At 49.2% G+C, this 15,395-nt stretch overlaps 1 protein-coding gene across 1 annotated transcript; it reads left to right on the top strand.

The window, feature by feature from the left end:
* Positions 1 to 5,496: 5,496 nt before the first annotated feature.
* LOC138355897 (uncharacterized) lies at positions 5,497 to 7,750 on the top strand. Its single transcript, XM_069311450.1, has 2 exons — positions 5,497 to 5,645; positions 7,162 to 7,750. Exons 1-2 carry the CDS (start codon positions 5,497 to 5,499, stop codon positions 7,748 to 7,750), a joined length of 738 nt encoding a protein of 245 aa, XP_069167551.1.
* The last annotated feature ends 7,645 nt before the right edge of the window (positions 7,751 to 15,395 follow it).

Raw genomic sequence — 15,395 nt, 5'->3', positions numbered from 1 at the left:
AATTAGGTAGATGGCCACAGCACTAACACTATGAAATGGTCTTGGGAATGGGGAATATGTGGTGGCTGGATAATGGGCATTGGAAATGAACGTTATTTTTAGATGAGATAGAGAAAACTCGGGTGAATTGTTCCTGGGGGGGGGGGGTTGAGTGGGCGGGGGAGGGGGAGGGACAGTATATATATATATATATATATATATATATATATATATATATATATATATATATATATATATATAATATTGGGTATTGGAAATGCATTTTTTTAAATTTGCATTTTCAACCAGGCCTCCTGGTTGCCGGACTGATCAACCAGGCTGTTGGACGCGGCTGCTCGCAGCCTGACGTACAACGGAAAAGTTGACGTATAGGGAAAGTTTAGGGGAGTATATTGGGCTTTTGGTTGTGCTATGACACGGCGAACCCCCCTGAATATAATGCATATTTTAGCTGAAAATAAAAGGGATCTCCCGCATGTAGCGGGGGAAAAGGGTTCGAGAGCCGCATAATTGATTTGGAAACTGAACCCTACATATTGTTTAGCTATGTAAGTGACAATCTCTTGAAAGCTCGTTACACACACACACACACACACACACACACACACACACACACACACACACACATATATGCACCTTAAGTGATTCAACAAGAGGCTTGCAACGGTCTCTATGCAAGGCATTTTTACGACTATGGGAAGTCTGCAGTTGCTGGTCTCACTCCACAACCGCCTAACCGGAGAGTCATGTGCATCCTGCACATACATACAGTAAGCAAATATTTTTTGGTTACTTTGCTAAGATTCCTGGCAGCGCATCATTATGAATGAAGTACAAGCGTATTTCTTGGACTCCATTGATGGTGTTATCTCTGAATTCTGCGAATTTCCTTTTCGTATTCCATTATATAATGACGCAAAGTATGCGAATAGTTAAACTTGCTCAATGAATTTGTGTTAGCTTGCTAATGTAATTGTATGGGGGTTGCATAAGTTTGTTGAGAATATAATTGAATGCTAGTTTAGTTCATTTATTATGAATCCCATCATGTGGGGCGGGTAGTGGGAAGGGTTACCACGGTGGGAAATGGACTCTGGTAATGAGCCCAACAATTCATTTTTGGCTCAAGCAAGAAAAACAAACAAATAATGGGTAAACGAAATTGCCAAAATTAATTTGTGCAAGTTTTGCAAATGTGATTGTAAAGTTTTTTTTGCATAAGTTTGAGAATATATAATTGAATGTTAGTTTTAATTCATTTTATTAATGCAGGCCCCCCCCCCCCTATTCCCATCTTGCTATGGGGGGGGGGCTAAGCCGAGCAGTAGTAACATCTAGAAGTCTGCTGCTTTTATTGGTTGATCCATAGATGTGTACTGGCTCCTCTTGCATCATCATCGCATTAGTAGCAGTTAATAAATTAAACAACTAGCATATGTAAAGAGCTAGTCTAACAATTTATGTTCATTTTTTTTTTATTTTTATCAGGCCCACTGCCCTTCTATCCAGCAGACTGCTGCTGGATGGGTTACAATTGAGCCAAAAACAGTTGGTCAGGACGAGATACGGCCTCATTTTAGAGACATTTACTAACGAGACATTTTACTGACGTTGGGGAACTGAGTCAGGACTTGCACGAAGGTTACTCTGCATGAGGACACACGTGGGAGAAAGAGAGGATAGCAAGATTTACTCCCTCGGAAAACCTTAAAAAAAAATTTGTAGGCCAGAGTTTTGAAAACATTAGCAAACCTTTTGATACAGAATGAAACTCTTAAATATTAACATATATCTTGAAGTATAAATCTTCCTCTATGAGATATACCTTTTTAGTTAGTTTAAAAGTTTTCAATTATTGTAAAAATGATGTTTTCCTAACATAGCTTATTAAAATAATTTTTTGTTTATGAAATCGTGTAAGTATTTATGCAATATTTATTATAAAACAATCATAATACGCAGTGGCATATCATTTTTATAAAGAGGCTTTATAAGGTAAATATAATGGCAATGCGAAAATCTTTCTATCTGACGTATTTTTGTTTTAAATAAATACACTTGGGCGAAAAACATGTCTATTGCCCGCGTGAGCGACTTTGGTGGGCTCTTGCAGATTCTATGTATTTTAATCTCTAAACATTTGAGTGCCAAGAACAACTCTCGTGTAGGCCCGCATTCAGTTCTCGATGTTCAAGCTTTTGCTATAGTAAATGTCTCTAAAAATGAGGCCGTATCTCGCCCTGACCAACTGTTTTTGGCTCAATTGTAATTTCCCATCCAGCCGCAGTCAGCTGGGCAGGACCCAGTGCAGGTTTGGAAGGCTTTGGAAATTAAAGCACCGTAAGATTGTGAGTGTTCAAGTCTAGGGGGGACTAAGCATTTTTTGTGTGAATGTGCAAAGCCCGTGTTTATTTGTGTAAGTTAAAAATTGAGTTTTTGTTTGTGTATAAGAGTTTAGCAATGTGTTTAAGTAAGATTGTGCAACTGTTTTAAGTTTAGGGGGGGACTAAGTATTTTGCGCGAATGTGAAAGCCCTGGGTTTATTTGTGTAAGTTAAACGAAAAAAAAATGAGTGTTTTTGCGAGCGAGTTTGTTTAAGCATGTGCTATCATTAAAAAACTTCCAAAGTAATGACAGTAATGCCAAAATGAATTCATCTTTTCACTTTTTTGAAAGGTGGAGGTGTAACATTTTCTGAAAACCATTGCGCTTGATATACCACGGCACTGACATAAGTCGATGCGTTATATGAAGTTATTGGGCCCCCACCACAATAGCTGAAAACTATTATGATGTTAAAAAATGAAATTTAATACAAAATACAAACAGATTCCCAGTATGTATTAAATTGCTTAAACAACTCAACTACTTTCCTTTATGGTATATTTACGAGTGTCAAATTAATGTATGGAGTGTCAAACCCAACACAATATGGCTGAGGCCCCACTATTTAAACTTCTTTTCGTATTCTATGAAATATCACAGGTATTGTTAATGCTTGTAACGTTTATTACAAAAGATAGACATACATTTGATGCTATTTTTCATATTAAAATCTAATTTGAGGCCCGAAAAATATATCTATAAACAGGTTAGAACCATACAAATTCAAGTATGCCTTTTTCACCAGTAAGCAACTGTATGCCACAGAAAATGGAATCTTTACTTTAGCTACAGAAAACGGAGCAAAGCCAAGGGGGGATGGCTGAAATAAACAGTTTCCAACCTGACTCTTCCCGAACATAAACATGTCTTTCTTGACCTCATTTCAAATTATATAGAGTACTGAAAGCTCATTTTCCATAGCAAATATACTAAGGAACTCATTTTACGACTAGAACGCAAACTAGGACCCCTCATTCAGATTCAAAACACGAGAATTATTGACTGAACATTTCCCCACTATCAAGCACACAGGACTCTTTAAAGCTATCTTAACTTCTTTAAAACCCCAATATGTCCCATCTCACATGCAGATCCTGTTCTATGACTCGCCCTTCATGTCAATGTACCCCACAGTATCATGCAAATTCAAGATAAGGCTTACTACACCTATATATCCAAACTTGGTCTTTGTAAGGAATCTTGACCCCCCCTTGTATGCTTGACCCCCACTGGGGTTATCCACCTCTGACCATTACAGAAAATGGAGCTGTGCCCAAGGACTCCCTATACTATTCAGTCATAGCCTCATTAAAGTACTCCAAAAACTTCTATATTCGCTTTCAACTGCGTTTCTTGGTTTGAATCTATTGAACATTCACCCTCTGATCCATTCAAAAGTAAGGGCCCCCAAATTGATACCGTAGTACTCTCGTAACACCCCCGGGACAAATCGTGCATTTTGCTCATGCCATTAAAATACTCCAAAAACGTTTATATGCCTTTCACCAGTGTATTTTTTGGTTTCCAACTATTGAACATTCATCCTCGGTACCTCTCATAAGTAGAGACCCCCTTCTTGAGGCCCTAGACTCATCTTAAAAGCTCGAGACGAATCGTGCAAAAAAACAGGTTAGGATAGGGCACCAGTTCCTCAGGTACACTATGGGTGGTGGTCCCCCCGGGACCCCGGGGGGGACCACCACCCCACCACCGCCAGCCAGCCAGGAGCGCGCTGACTGTGCCCTAACCTAACCACCTAAAACAAGAGGGATGGACGATCTGGCCCGCCAGGGTCAAGTCGGCATGGAAGTGCCCAACCGTTTCTGAAATTTTTTTACCTCAATCTGTCTCCTTATTCACTACTAGGTGTTACGTCCACTCCCAGGTCTCTTTCTCTAATCGTCACAGGTAGGCAGTTCCCCTTCATTGTGTACCGTCCCTTTGGTCTTCTATCACCTAATCCCATCTCCATAACTTTACATTTGCTCGTGTTGAACTCCAGTAGCCATTTTTCTGACCATCTCTGCAATTTGTTCAAGTCCTCTTGGAGGATCTTACAATCCTCATCTGTCACAACTATTCTCATTAATTTTGCGTCATCCGCGAACATCGACATGTAGGACTATAGTCATGTAAACATGTCATTAACGTATATTAGAAATAGAATTGGTCCCAGCACCGATCCTTGAGGTACTCCACTCGTTACTGTTCGCCAGTCCGACTTCTCGCCCCGTACCGTAACTCTCTGGCTCCTTCCTGTTAGGTAGTTCCTCACCCGTGCTAGAGCCTTTCCGCTTACTCTCACCTGCCTCTCAAGTTTGTGTAGCAGTCTCATGTGCGGTACTGTATCTAAGGCTTTTGGACAGTCCAAAAATATGCAGTTTGCCCATCCTTCTCTGTCCTGCCTTATTCTCCTTATTTAATCATAGAATCCTCCCCTCACGGCCCCTCACTCCTCGTCCTCTCACGGCCCCTCACGCCTCCTCCCCTCACGCCTCCTCCCCTCACGGCCCCCTGACGCCTCCTCCCCTCACGCCTCGTCCCCTCACGGCCCCCTGACGCCTCCTCCCCTCACGCCTCCTCCCCTCACGGCCCCTCACTCCTCGTCCCCTCACGGCCCCTCACGCCTCCTCCCCTTTTCCTCCACATCCTGGGCTGCCCTCGGCCTCAGCTTCCTCGTCTCCCCTCTTAACGTCGCCCAGAGTGCTCTTCACTACACACTTTCTTCTTCCATATATCTGGTGTCAACCTCACCCAGTGCCAGCCCCCGGTGTCAGCTACAGTGTCAGCTACATTACGAACACTAGTGTCAACACCAGTGTCAGCTACAGTGTCAGCTACATTACGAACACCAGTGTCAACAACAGTGTCAGCTACAGTGTCAGCTACATTACGAACACCAGTGTCAACAACAGTGTCAGCTACAGTGTCAGCTACATTACGAACACCAGTGTCAGCTACAGTGTCAGCTACAGTGTCAGCTACATTACGAACACCAGTGTCAGCTACAGTGTCAGCTACAGTGTCAGCTACAGTGTCAGCTACAGTGTGGCTGCCACTAACTGTAAGGAGCCACGGCCTCGTGTCCTCCACTCTGACCACTTGGTAATGATGGGTGAACTAGTGGGTAAGGTTGTGGTGCTGCCGTCCCTCCACACCTGCCGTCCCTCCACACCTGCCGTCCCTCCACACCTGCCGTCCCTCCACACCTGCCCTCAACCCGTCTGGCAACACCACTTGCTGCCCTCCCTCGCCCGCTTGTAAAACACTTGTTTTAATCTTACTGAAAACTTTATTACATATCTACTGACGACCAAGAGTGTGGGGGGCCCTAGCGACCTGCCCACCACTAAGAGTGACACCAGCGTGTACTATCTAGTGGGTAGTAGAGCCCAACTCGTCGCCTGAGCGACCACTCTCCCTCAACTATTCCTTTTGTTTGTCCAGTGAGCGCTAAGCAAGGAGTCCACTTAACTCCCAAAAGGGTCGTCCAGTCCTCTGTTTTTATAGCACTTGTTTTAAGGCCACAAGCCCCACCTCCAGCCCCCCCAGACCCCCTCCACACCCCCCAAGACCCCCCAGACCCCTCCACGCCCCCCCAGACCCCCTCCACGCCCCCCCAGACCCCTCCACGCCCCCCCACCCCCCCATTCCTCCAGGCTCCAGCTGTGTTTAAGCCGTTCCCACCGTGCTTCTCTCGGCCACAATGCCAGAGAACTTTGGACGACGTAAAAGGTTTTGTATTTATTATATCCCGTATGTCACTTTAGTATTCACCTAGTTGTGCTTGCGGGGGTCGAACTCTGCTCTTTCCGCCCGCCTCTCAACTGTCACTCAACGATCAGTCCCCCCCCCCCACACACGCACACCTAGGAAGTAGCCCGTAACAGCTGTCTAACTACCAAGTACCTATTTATTGCTAGGTAACAGGGCCATCAGGTGAAAGAATCTCTGCCCATTTGGTTCCACCATCGCCGGGGATCGAGCCCCGGACCACAGGATTACGTGTGCAGCATGCTGTGCACTCAGTCACCGGCCCCCTTATGTGTGTGTGTGTGTGTGTGTGTGTGTGTGTGTGTGTGTGTGTGTGTGTGTGTGTGTGTGTGTGTGTGTGTGTGTGTGTGTGTGTGTGTGTGTGTGTGTGTGTGTGCACGTGCTCACCTGTGTGTGGCAGCATGCTTGAGCTCCAGTGATCTTCCAGCCAACAATTGTCGTGTGCAGTGACTTCAGAACTGTTTCTCCACCAAAGCAACTTTTGACATTATAACCGAAGTTCGCTTATATAAACCTGCTTCTTAAGAACATTTCACTTTCCTGCTACTTTTACGCTAAGAGACAATACAAATTCTAAGATTATGGCTCAACTGTTTCTGGCGCTCCTATCCATGCCACCTTGTTCCATTAGAATATCAACATTTTCTCTTTTTCCATTCAGTCAATCCTTCTGAATATTTCAAATTTTCAATGTCTTCCCTCAGTCTCCTCTCTAACCACGTTAACTCCATCTCCTTCAGCCTTTCTTCGTACCACATCCCTCGTAATCCTGGAAGAAGCCCCTTTTAAACCTCTCTACCTTTTCCAGTTTCCTTCTGTGCTCTTTGAGGTGAGAGGTCCCTGGGAGAGGGCAGCCTCCTGGAGGACTGGTCTGACGTAGGTGGTGTACAGTGATCTGGGTGACGTTGTTGTTGTCGTGACTGTGGCCAGTATATGTGGTCAAGGAGAGAGCTCCCACCACACAACACCCAAACACTCCACTTATTACTATATCCTCCTCAGACTTAACTCATTTATACTAACATCACTACCGCCGACGCCACCACGACTACCATCTACCTCTACCACCGCCCCCCACGACTACCATCTACCTCTACCACCGCCCCCACGACTACCATCTACCTCTACCACCGACGCCACCACGACTACCATCTACCTCTACCACCGCCCCCACGACTACCATCTACCTCTACCACCGCCACCACGACTACCATCTACCTCTACCACCGCCCCCCACAACAGCCATCTACCTCTACCACCGCCCACACGACTACTATCTACCTCTACCACCGCCCACACGACTACTATCTACCTCTACCACCGCCCACACGACTACCATCTACCTCTACCACCGCCCACACGACTACCATCTACCTCTACCACCGCCCACACGACTACCATCTACCTCTACCACCGCCCACACGACTACCATCTACCTCTACCACCGCCCACACGACTACCATCTACCTCTACCACGGCCAAGCTACACACCACCGCTGAAGCACTCACCCAAGCCATAAAGGGTGCTCCTCCTCTGCCCATCCCTCTCACTGGGGCTGAGGGCCCAGGAGTGAATACCACCAAATTGTGAGAGTTCGTCACTCGCAGCAATTTAGAAACTTAGAAGGTCTTGCGTCTCGTGTCACAATACTCACTGATTTGATACTCTCCAGGGACTCTCCGGTGGGTAAGTGTCACATTATAGATGAGTCAGATGATGTAACCTGGAATTGTCAGTTGTCTGTGACTCATCCTCCCTCTTATTTAAAAAATGAAATTTGAATAACTTTTAAATTAAAAATACATATATATAAAGTTGCTTATTTGGCCTTTTCTTCTTTATTGAGTTTTTTTGTGTATAGATTTTTTGTCTTATCTTAATTATTTTGTCTTTGTCTTAATAATAATATTATTATTATAAATGTCTTATCATTATTATTATTACACAGAGAGTAATCACACTAAGGTGACTGCATCCGTGAGAAAATCCGTAGGAAGAATGATGAGGTTTCGAACCCATGCGATGGCTATTAGCAGTCTAATCCCTAGAAGTGTGTCGAACATCCACCGCGCCGGTTCGAACCTTCATCATTCTTCCTACGGAATTTAGCTTAAGCTACTCTATCCCTTTGAGATGTTTTTTATTGCCTAACATCAAAAAATACAAACATAGAGAACAATGAACGTGAGTACAAAACTTGTTAGTTAGCCCTCCAAGAGGCCACTTGCAAAAGAAAATGGGAGCTGAGAATTTTCATTAGCTAGGAGTAACTCCGATAAATCTCGGTTTATGCTGTTGGACAATTATTTTTTTTCGCTAAGAACAAAGGGGCAGCACTGTCTAACGACATTACGTATTCATGAATTACTTTTGTTCATCGTGGTGGCGGATTTGATTACCTAGAATGGTGATAATGTTGGGTTATTGGGCGGTGTCACGACCTTCCCTGGAACCCACGGAAGGGTATCGAATTGTTTTATATTATTAATTCATTTATTTATTGCTCTCATCATTGTGATGACATTAACGTAATTGTGTTTACTTCATATTGTGTGTGTGTTTGTTTACTAGTTGTGTTTACTAGTTGTGTTTTTGCGGGGTTGAACTTTGCTCTTTCGGCCCGCCTCTCAACTGTCAATCAACTGTTTACTAACTACTTTTTTTTTCCCCCACACCACACACACACACACACCCCAGGAAGCAGCCCGTGACAGCTGACTAACTCCCAGGTACCTATTTACTGCTAGGTAACAGGGGCACTTAGGGTGAAAGAAACTTTGCCCATTTGTTTCTGCCTCGTGCGGGAATCGAACCCGCACCACAGAATTACGAGTCCTGCGCGCTATCCACCAGGCTACGAGGCCCCTACCTGAAGCCCCCCTGTGTGTGTGCGTGTGTGTGTGTGTGTGTGTACTCACCTATTTGTGTCTGAAGGATCGAGCATTGACTCTTGGATCCCGTGTGTGTGTGTGTGTGTGTGTGTGTGTGTGTGTGTGTGTGTGTGTGTGTGTGTGTGTGTGTGTGTGTGTGTGTGTGTGTGTGTGTGTGTGTGTGTGCGTGTGTGTGCCCAGGGCGGCCATATATACCCTCCTGGAGCAAAACGTGGACAGTAATCGCCTTCATATCCGTGGCTAATGGTCGCCAGGGAGGCCAGCTTCCTCCTGGTCAAACTGTATTAAAGCTCCAGCTTCTGGTAGGATGTGTCCTCGGTCACACATGGTGTAGGAGCATGTGTCCTCGGTCACACATGGTGTAGGAGCATGTGTCCTCGGTCACACATGGTGTAGGAGCATGTGTCCTCGGTCACACATGGTGTAGGAGCATGTGTCCTCGGTCACACATGGTGTAGGAGCATGTGTCCTCGGTCACACACATGGTGTAGGGGTCATGTGTGCGCCACAGGTTACCTACCATGTCTACGGGGCCTCGCATCCTACCAATTTGTTCATGGAACGTTCAATTTTATTGATGTTCAAATTCTGTTTCGAATTTTCTACAGGAAAGATTGATTCACTGAGATACAGAGGGCTGTGTCATGCTGTGGCTGAGGGCTGTGTCATGCTGTGGCTGAGGGCTGTGTCGTGCTGTGGCTGAGGGCTGTGTCGTGCTGTGGCTGAGGGCTGTGTCGTGCTGTGGCTGAGGGCTGTGTCATGCTGTGGCTGAGGGCTGTGTCGTGCTGTGGCTGAGGGCTGTGTCGTGCTGTGGCTGAGGGCTGTGTCGTGCTGTGGCTGAGGGCTGTGTCGTGCTGTGACTGAGGGCATGTCAGTCGGGGGCGTGACAAGCCCCCGACCTCTAGTCCAACACGACACATACATCATAAACACCTGACGTCACAACATAAACATTTTGGCCAATATAACACCTTATTAACATAACCAAACATAACCTAGCCAAACCAAACCTTAATCTAAAGTACCTGTACCCTAACCTAACCACGGATAGAGTAGATAATAGCACAAATTACATAGCCGTTCTCAATGCATTACCGTGAGCGGATATCTCAAGGCGATGGGAGCACACGGAGCACAGAAGGTGGCGGTGGTGGAAGGAGCACAGGTTGACTACAGTGGGTCATGGAACACTACTATTAACATACAGGCCGACGGGGGCTTGTCCCAGGAGCAATTATTTCATCAATTGTCCCAATTTCATCAGTGATTGTTCCAGTGCAATTTATATCAGAAGTTCTCGTTCCAGTAGTGCTTGTTCTAACGTTCTTGTCTCAGCAACGCATGGTCTACTAGACTATTCTTGACAGTCACAGTTAGAACAACTTCGTGCAATAGTTCAAAAGTTAAACATATCCTGAAATTATTCCACCATTTCCGTTTGAATTATCCATTCCATACATGATGTGGACGGTCCAGATGCCGATAATAACGACACATGTGATCGCACGACCGGGAAGAAGTAGTAATAATGTCACTAAGTGTCGCCGTCCAAAATGTTTACCTTGTGGCGGCGGTCACCGCCATCCTGGGGACGGACTCCCGCGCCGGGCGGCCGGGCCCTCCGCCGTCCTCACACTTCCCGCGCTCTCACCACAACCATTAAAAAGTTTTGCGGTTGTCTATTGGATTTTCTTTTATAACTGTCGAGGAATTAAGCCATAAACCAATTTAAGACCAGGATGTAGTAGGCCAAAAAGTTCCGTAACCTTGGGCCCTAAAAATCAGAGGTGAGAGATGGCTGGAAATATGGGAAGGGGTGAAGGAATGGGAGATAAGGGGCAAAATGGAATGGTAAAGGAATCGAGGGAGGGAAGGGAAAGGTTTGGGGATGGGGGAGGCAAGATGTCATAGAAATTCCGCTAACGTGGACGAATCTTAAAAGGATGAGATTTCATGTGTGTGTGTGTGTGTGTGTGTGTGTGTGTGTGTGTGTGTGTGTGTGTGGCAGGTCTCGATAGATGGCGCGCCAATACCTGACTGAGACCACCATCCCGCTGGTTATATCCTATGATGACGGCGACTCAACCATCCTGACAGAAATGAGTCTTTTATTCAACTTGACAATTCTAGAGAAGCCGACTTAGATAATATAAATGTTGTAAAGCAATAAACTAGTCGTTAAACCAAAGAGAACTCAGCTGGAAGAGACTCACACCACTAATAATGCAGCAGCATACGTCATAAGCCGCTTGTGGCCTCCAAGATCCACCAAAGCCTTGGAGGATAAGGTGGCTTTACTGCGCTGCATGAAACATTTAAGCGTGTTGGACGCATAAAGCCTCTCCCCTGGTTTACCAAGACACAAGCAGTACCAGCGAGAGCTTCAACATATTGAGATTAAGATAACATGTGGGATGGGAAAACTACATTTTAAAACACAGATTTCGGTCTTAAAACTTCATAAAAAGGCTTCGTGAAAATTCATAGCGCGCTGCAGTAAGAACGGTGAGAGCCTCCCCATCCCAGGTGGAGCCTCCCCGGCCCAGGTGGAGCCTCCCCGGCCCAGGTGGAGCCTCCCCGGCCCAGGTGGAGCCTCCCCATCCCAGGTGGAGCCTTCCCGGCCGAGGTGGAGCCTCCCCGGCCCAGGTGGAGCCTTCCCGGCCCAGGTGGAGCCTTCCCGGCCGAGGTGGAGCCTCCCCGGCCCAGGTGGAGCCTTCCCGGCCCAGGTGGAGCCTTCCCGGCCCAGGTGGAGCCTCCCCGGCCCAGGTGGAGCCTTCCCGGCCCAGGTGGAGCCTCCCCGGCCTAGGTGGAGCCTTCCCGGCCCAGGTGGAGCCTTCCCGGCCCAGGTGGAGCCTCCCCGGCCCAGGTGGAGCCTCCCCGGCCCAGGTGGAGCCTCCCCGGCCCAGGTGGAGCCTCCCCGGCCCAGGTGGAGCCTCCCAGGCCCAGGTGGAGCCTCCCCGGCCCAGGTGGAGCCTCCCCGGCCCAGGTGGAGCCTCCCCGGCCCAGGTGGAGCCTCCCCGGCCCAGGTGGAGCCTTCCCGGCCCAGGTGGAGCCTTCCCGGCCCAGGTGGAGCCTCCCCGGCCCAGGTGGAGCCTCCCCGGCCCAGGTGGAGCCTCCCCGGCCCAGGTGCATGGAGCCTCCCCGGCCCAGGTGGAGCCTTCCCGGCCCAGGTGGAGCCTCCCCGGCCCAGGTGGAGCCTCCCCGGCCCAGGTGGAGCCTCCCCGGCCCAGGTGGAGCCTCCCCGGCCCAGGTGGAGCCTTCCCGGCCCAGGTGGAGCCTCCCCGGCCCAGGTGGAGCCTCCCCGGCCCAGGTGGAGCCTTCCCGGCCCAGGTGGAGCCTCCCCGGCCCAGGTGGAGCCTCCCCGGCCCAGGTGGAGCCTCCCCGGCCCAGGTGTAGCCTCCCCGGCCCAGGTGGAGCCTCCCCGGCCCAGGTGCATGGAGCCTCCCCGGCCCAGGTGGAGCCTCCCCGGCCCAGGTGGAGCCTCCCCGGCCCAGGTGGAGCCTTCCCGGCCCAGGTGGAGCCTCCCCGGCCCAGGTGGAGCCTCCCCGGCCCAGGTGGAGCCTCCCCGGCCCAGGTGGAGCCTCCCCGGCCCAGGTGCATGGAGCCTCCCCGGCCCAGGTGGAGCCTTCCCGGCCCAGGTGGAGCCTCCCCGGCCCAGGTGCATGGAGCCTCCCCGGCCCAGGTGGAGCCTCCCCGGCCCAGGTGGAGCCTCCCCGGCCCAGGTGGAGCCTCCCCGGCCGAGGTGGAGCCTCCCCGGCCCAGGTGGAGCCTCCCCGGCCCAGGTGGAGCCTCCCCGGCCCAGGTGGAGCCTTCCCGGCCCAGGTGGAGCCTTCCCGGCCCAGGTGGAGCCTTCCCGGCCCAGGTGGAGCCTCCCCGGCCCAGGTGGAGCCTCCCCGGCCCAGGTGGAGCCTTCCCGGCCCAGGTGGAGCCTTCCCGGCCCAGGTGGAGCCTTCCCGGCCCAGGTGGAGCCTCCCCGGCCCAGGTGGAGCCTCCCCGGCCCAGGTGGAGCCTTCCCGGCCCAGGTGGAGCCTTCCCGGCCCAGGTGGAGCCTTCCCGGCCCAGGTGGAGCCTCCCCGGCCTAGATGGAGCCTTCCCGGCCCAGGTGGAGCCTTCCCGGCCCAGGTGGAGCCTCTCCGGCCCAGGTGGAGCCTCCCCGGCCCAGGTGCATTGACCCTCCCCGGCCCAGGTGGAGCCTCCCCGGCCCAGGTGCATTGACCCTCCCCGGCCCAGGTGGAGCCTCACCCACATGCTATCCTCAACAAGTAGATAAAACTACTCCACGTTCTATGAAAAAACTGGATTTTTTTTTTACAAATTTTCCAATTTCTTCAAGTGATAAAGAGAGCTGGAAGATTGTTTTCTTGGGGGCGATGGTTCTCTCTGAAGCCATTACCATGGGGCAGGAGTGCTGGCCTCAGCCTTCCTGGGAATGTGTGGGTCAGTGGGAGGGAGCAGTCCCACCATTCGCTGACACACACAACTTCCTGAGTCAATAACACGCCTGGCTCTCTCATACCTGGCTTTCTTTTGCTCTCACATATTATCTGTTAATAATATTTATTACTACTGATTTCAGAGTAAAGAGGCACAATAGTTAAGGTCGTCAGCATGCAAAATGTGAACATATATGTTTACATTAACTTCTGAGGATAAATTCAATAGTCAGACGGATGTGGATGTGGATCAAAACTCAACAGTGAATTAGTTAACAAAAAATTCACTTTACTAACTAAAGTTCTCATTATAAAAGTTTGTAAAATAGGTCTTAAAGGGCTTATTACGTAAGTGCAATACTGCATGAAGTCTACGTAGCTAAAACCACCTAATATTATTCTGTCAATTAACACTTTACCCGGACTGTCTCTTTTATCTACTTATAACTTCATACAAGTAATAAGCCTCAAATCAGTTTTTAAAACAAATTAAGCTGGAACCGCAGATCAGCGCGGTTATTTCCCGGGGGAAAATATAGAGGATTGTTCTCCCAAACATCACGTAATATGCCGCCGTAAGTTATCACTGAGCTGTGTTAACTCTTGTAAGGTAAACATGAGTGACTTGGCCCCTGTTGTTAACACCAGTGGATCTCCTTCTGTTGTAGACATAAGTGGACCTTATGTTCCACGTGTACAAGTGAACAACACGTGTACACGTGGTCAGTGAACAACACGTGTACACGTGGTCAGTGAACAACACGTGCACACGTGGTCAGTGAACAACACGTGTACACGTGGTCAGTGAACAACACGTGCACACGTGGTCAGTGAACAACACGTGTACACGTGGTCAGTGAACAACACGTGTACACGTGGTCAGTGAACAACACGTGCACACGTGGTCAGTGAACAACACGTGTACACGTGGTCAGTGAACAACACGTGCACACGTGGTCAGTGAACAACACGTGTACACGTGGTCAGTGAACAACACGTGTACACGTGGTCAGTGAACAACACGTGCACACGTGGTCAGTGAACAACACGTGCACACGTGGTCAGTGAACAACACGTGTACACGTGGTCAGTGAACAACACGTGTACACGTGGTCAGTGAACAACACGTGTACACGTGGTCAGTGAACAACACGTGTACACGTGGTCAGTGAACAACACGTGTACACGTGGTCAGTGAACAACACGTGTACACGTGGTCAGTGAACAACACGTGCACACGTGGTCAGTGAACAACACGTGTACACGTGGTCAGTGAACAACACGTGTACACGTGGTCAGTGAACAACACGTGCACACGTGGTCAGTGAACAATCATGAAGGAGCAGCTCGGGCAAACACCTGAGATCAACATTAAATTTACTTGATATGTGTAATATAAATGGTTGCTTGTGGGTCTGTGTGTAACACCACTGATACAATAAATATATGTAACTCAACAATAGTGTTATTGGTCAGACATTACGCGCCCAAGTGTTACATCCATATTTATATTTACTAGAAATTGGAGCATATAAATCGACGAGAAACATGGCGTAATAACTGTGAAAATTATAAGAGAAGTGGAGAGTTTCTTTGTTGGTGGGGGGCGGTGGGGGGCGGCGAGGCTGGGGTGGGGGGTGGCGAGGCTGGTGTGGGCGGCGGCGAGGCTGGGGTGGGGGGCGGCGAGGCTGGGGTGGGGGGTGGCGAGGCTGGTGTGGGGGGCGGCGAGGCTGGGGTGGGGGGCGGCGAGGCTGGTGTGGGGGGCGGCGAGGCTGGTGTGGGGGGTGGCGAGGCTGGGGGGAGTATGTGGGTGTCGCCGCCATTATCACCTCATAAACTACACCAATAACAATACTAAGGCTTTTTGTGATACCCAAAAGCTATGCCGAATGGGAGACATTCCGTCAGTAA

The sequence above is a fragment of the Procambarus clarkii genome, chromosome 69 (assembly GCF_040958095.1).
Source record: "Procambarus clarkii isolate CNS0578487 chromosome 69, FALCON_Pclarkii_2.0, whole genome shotgun sequence".
NCBI lineage: Eukaryota > Metazoa > Arthropoda > Malacostraca > Decapoda > Cambaridae > Procambarus > Procambarus clarkii.
Note: the sequence above shows the minus strand (reverse complement) of the source record. Positions and strands in the feature narration are given on the sequence as shown.

Excerpts from the sequence above, each read along its gene's own strand:
- LOC138355897 (XM_069311450.1), top strand. The coding sequence starts at position 5,497 with ATGGGTGAACTAGTGGGTAAGGTTGTGGTGCTGCCGTCCCTCCACACC. Across the intron at positions 5,646-7,161 it reads CTGCCCTCCCTCGCCCGCTT|ACTTAACTCATTTATACTAA; the intron begins GTAAAACACTTG and ends TATCCTCCTCAG.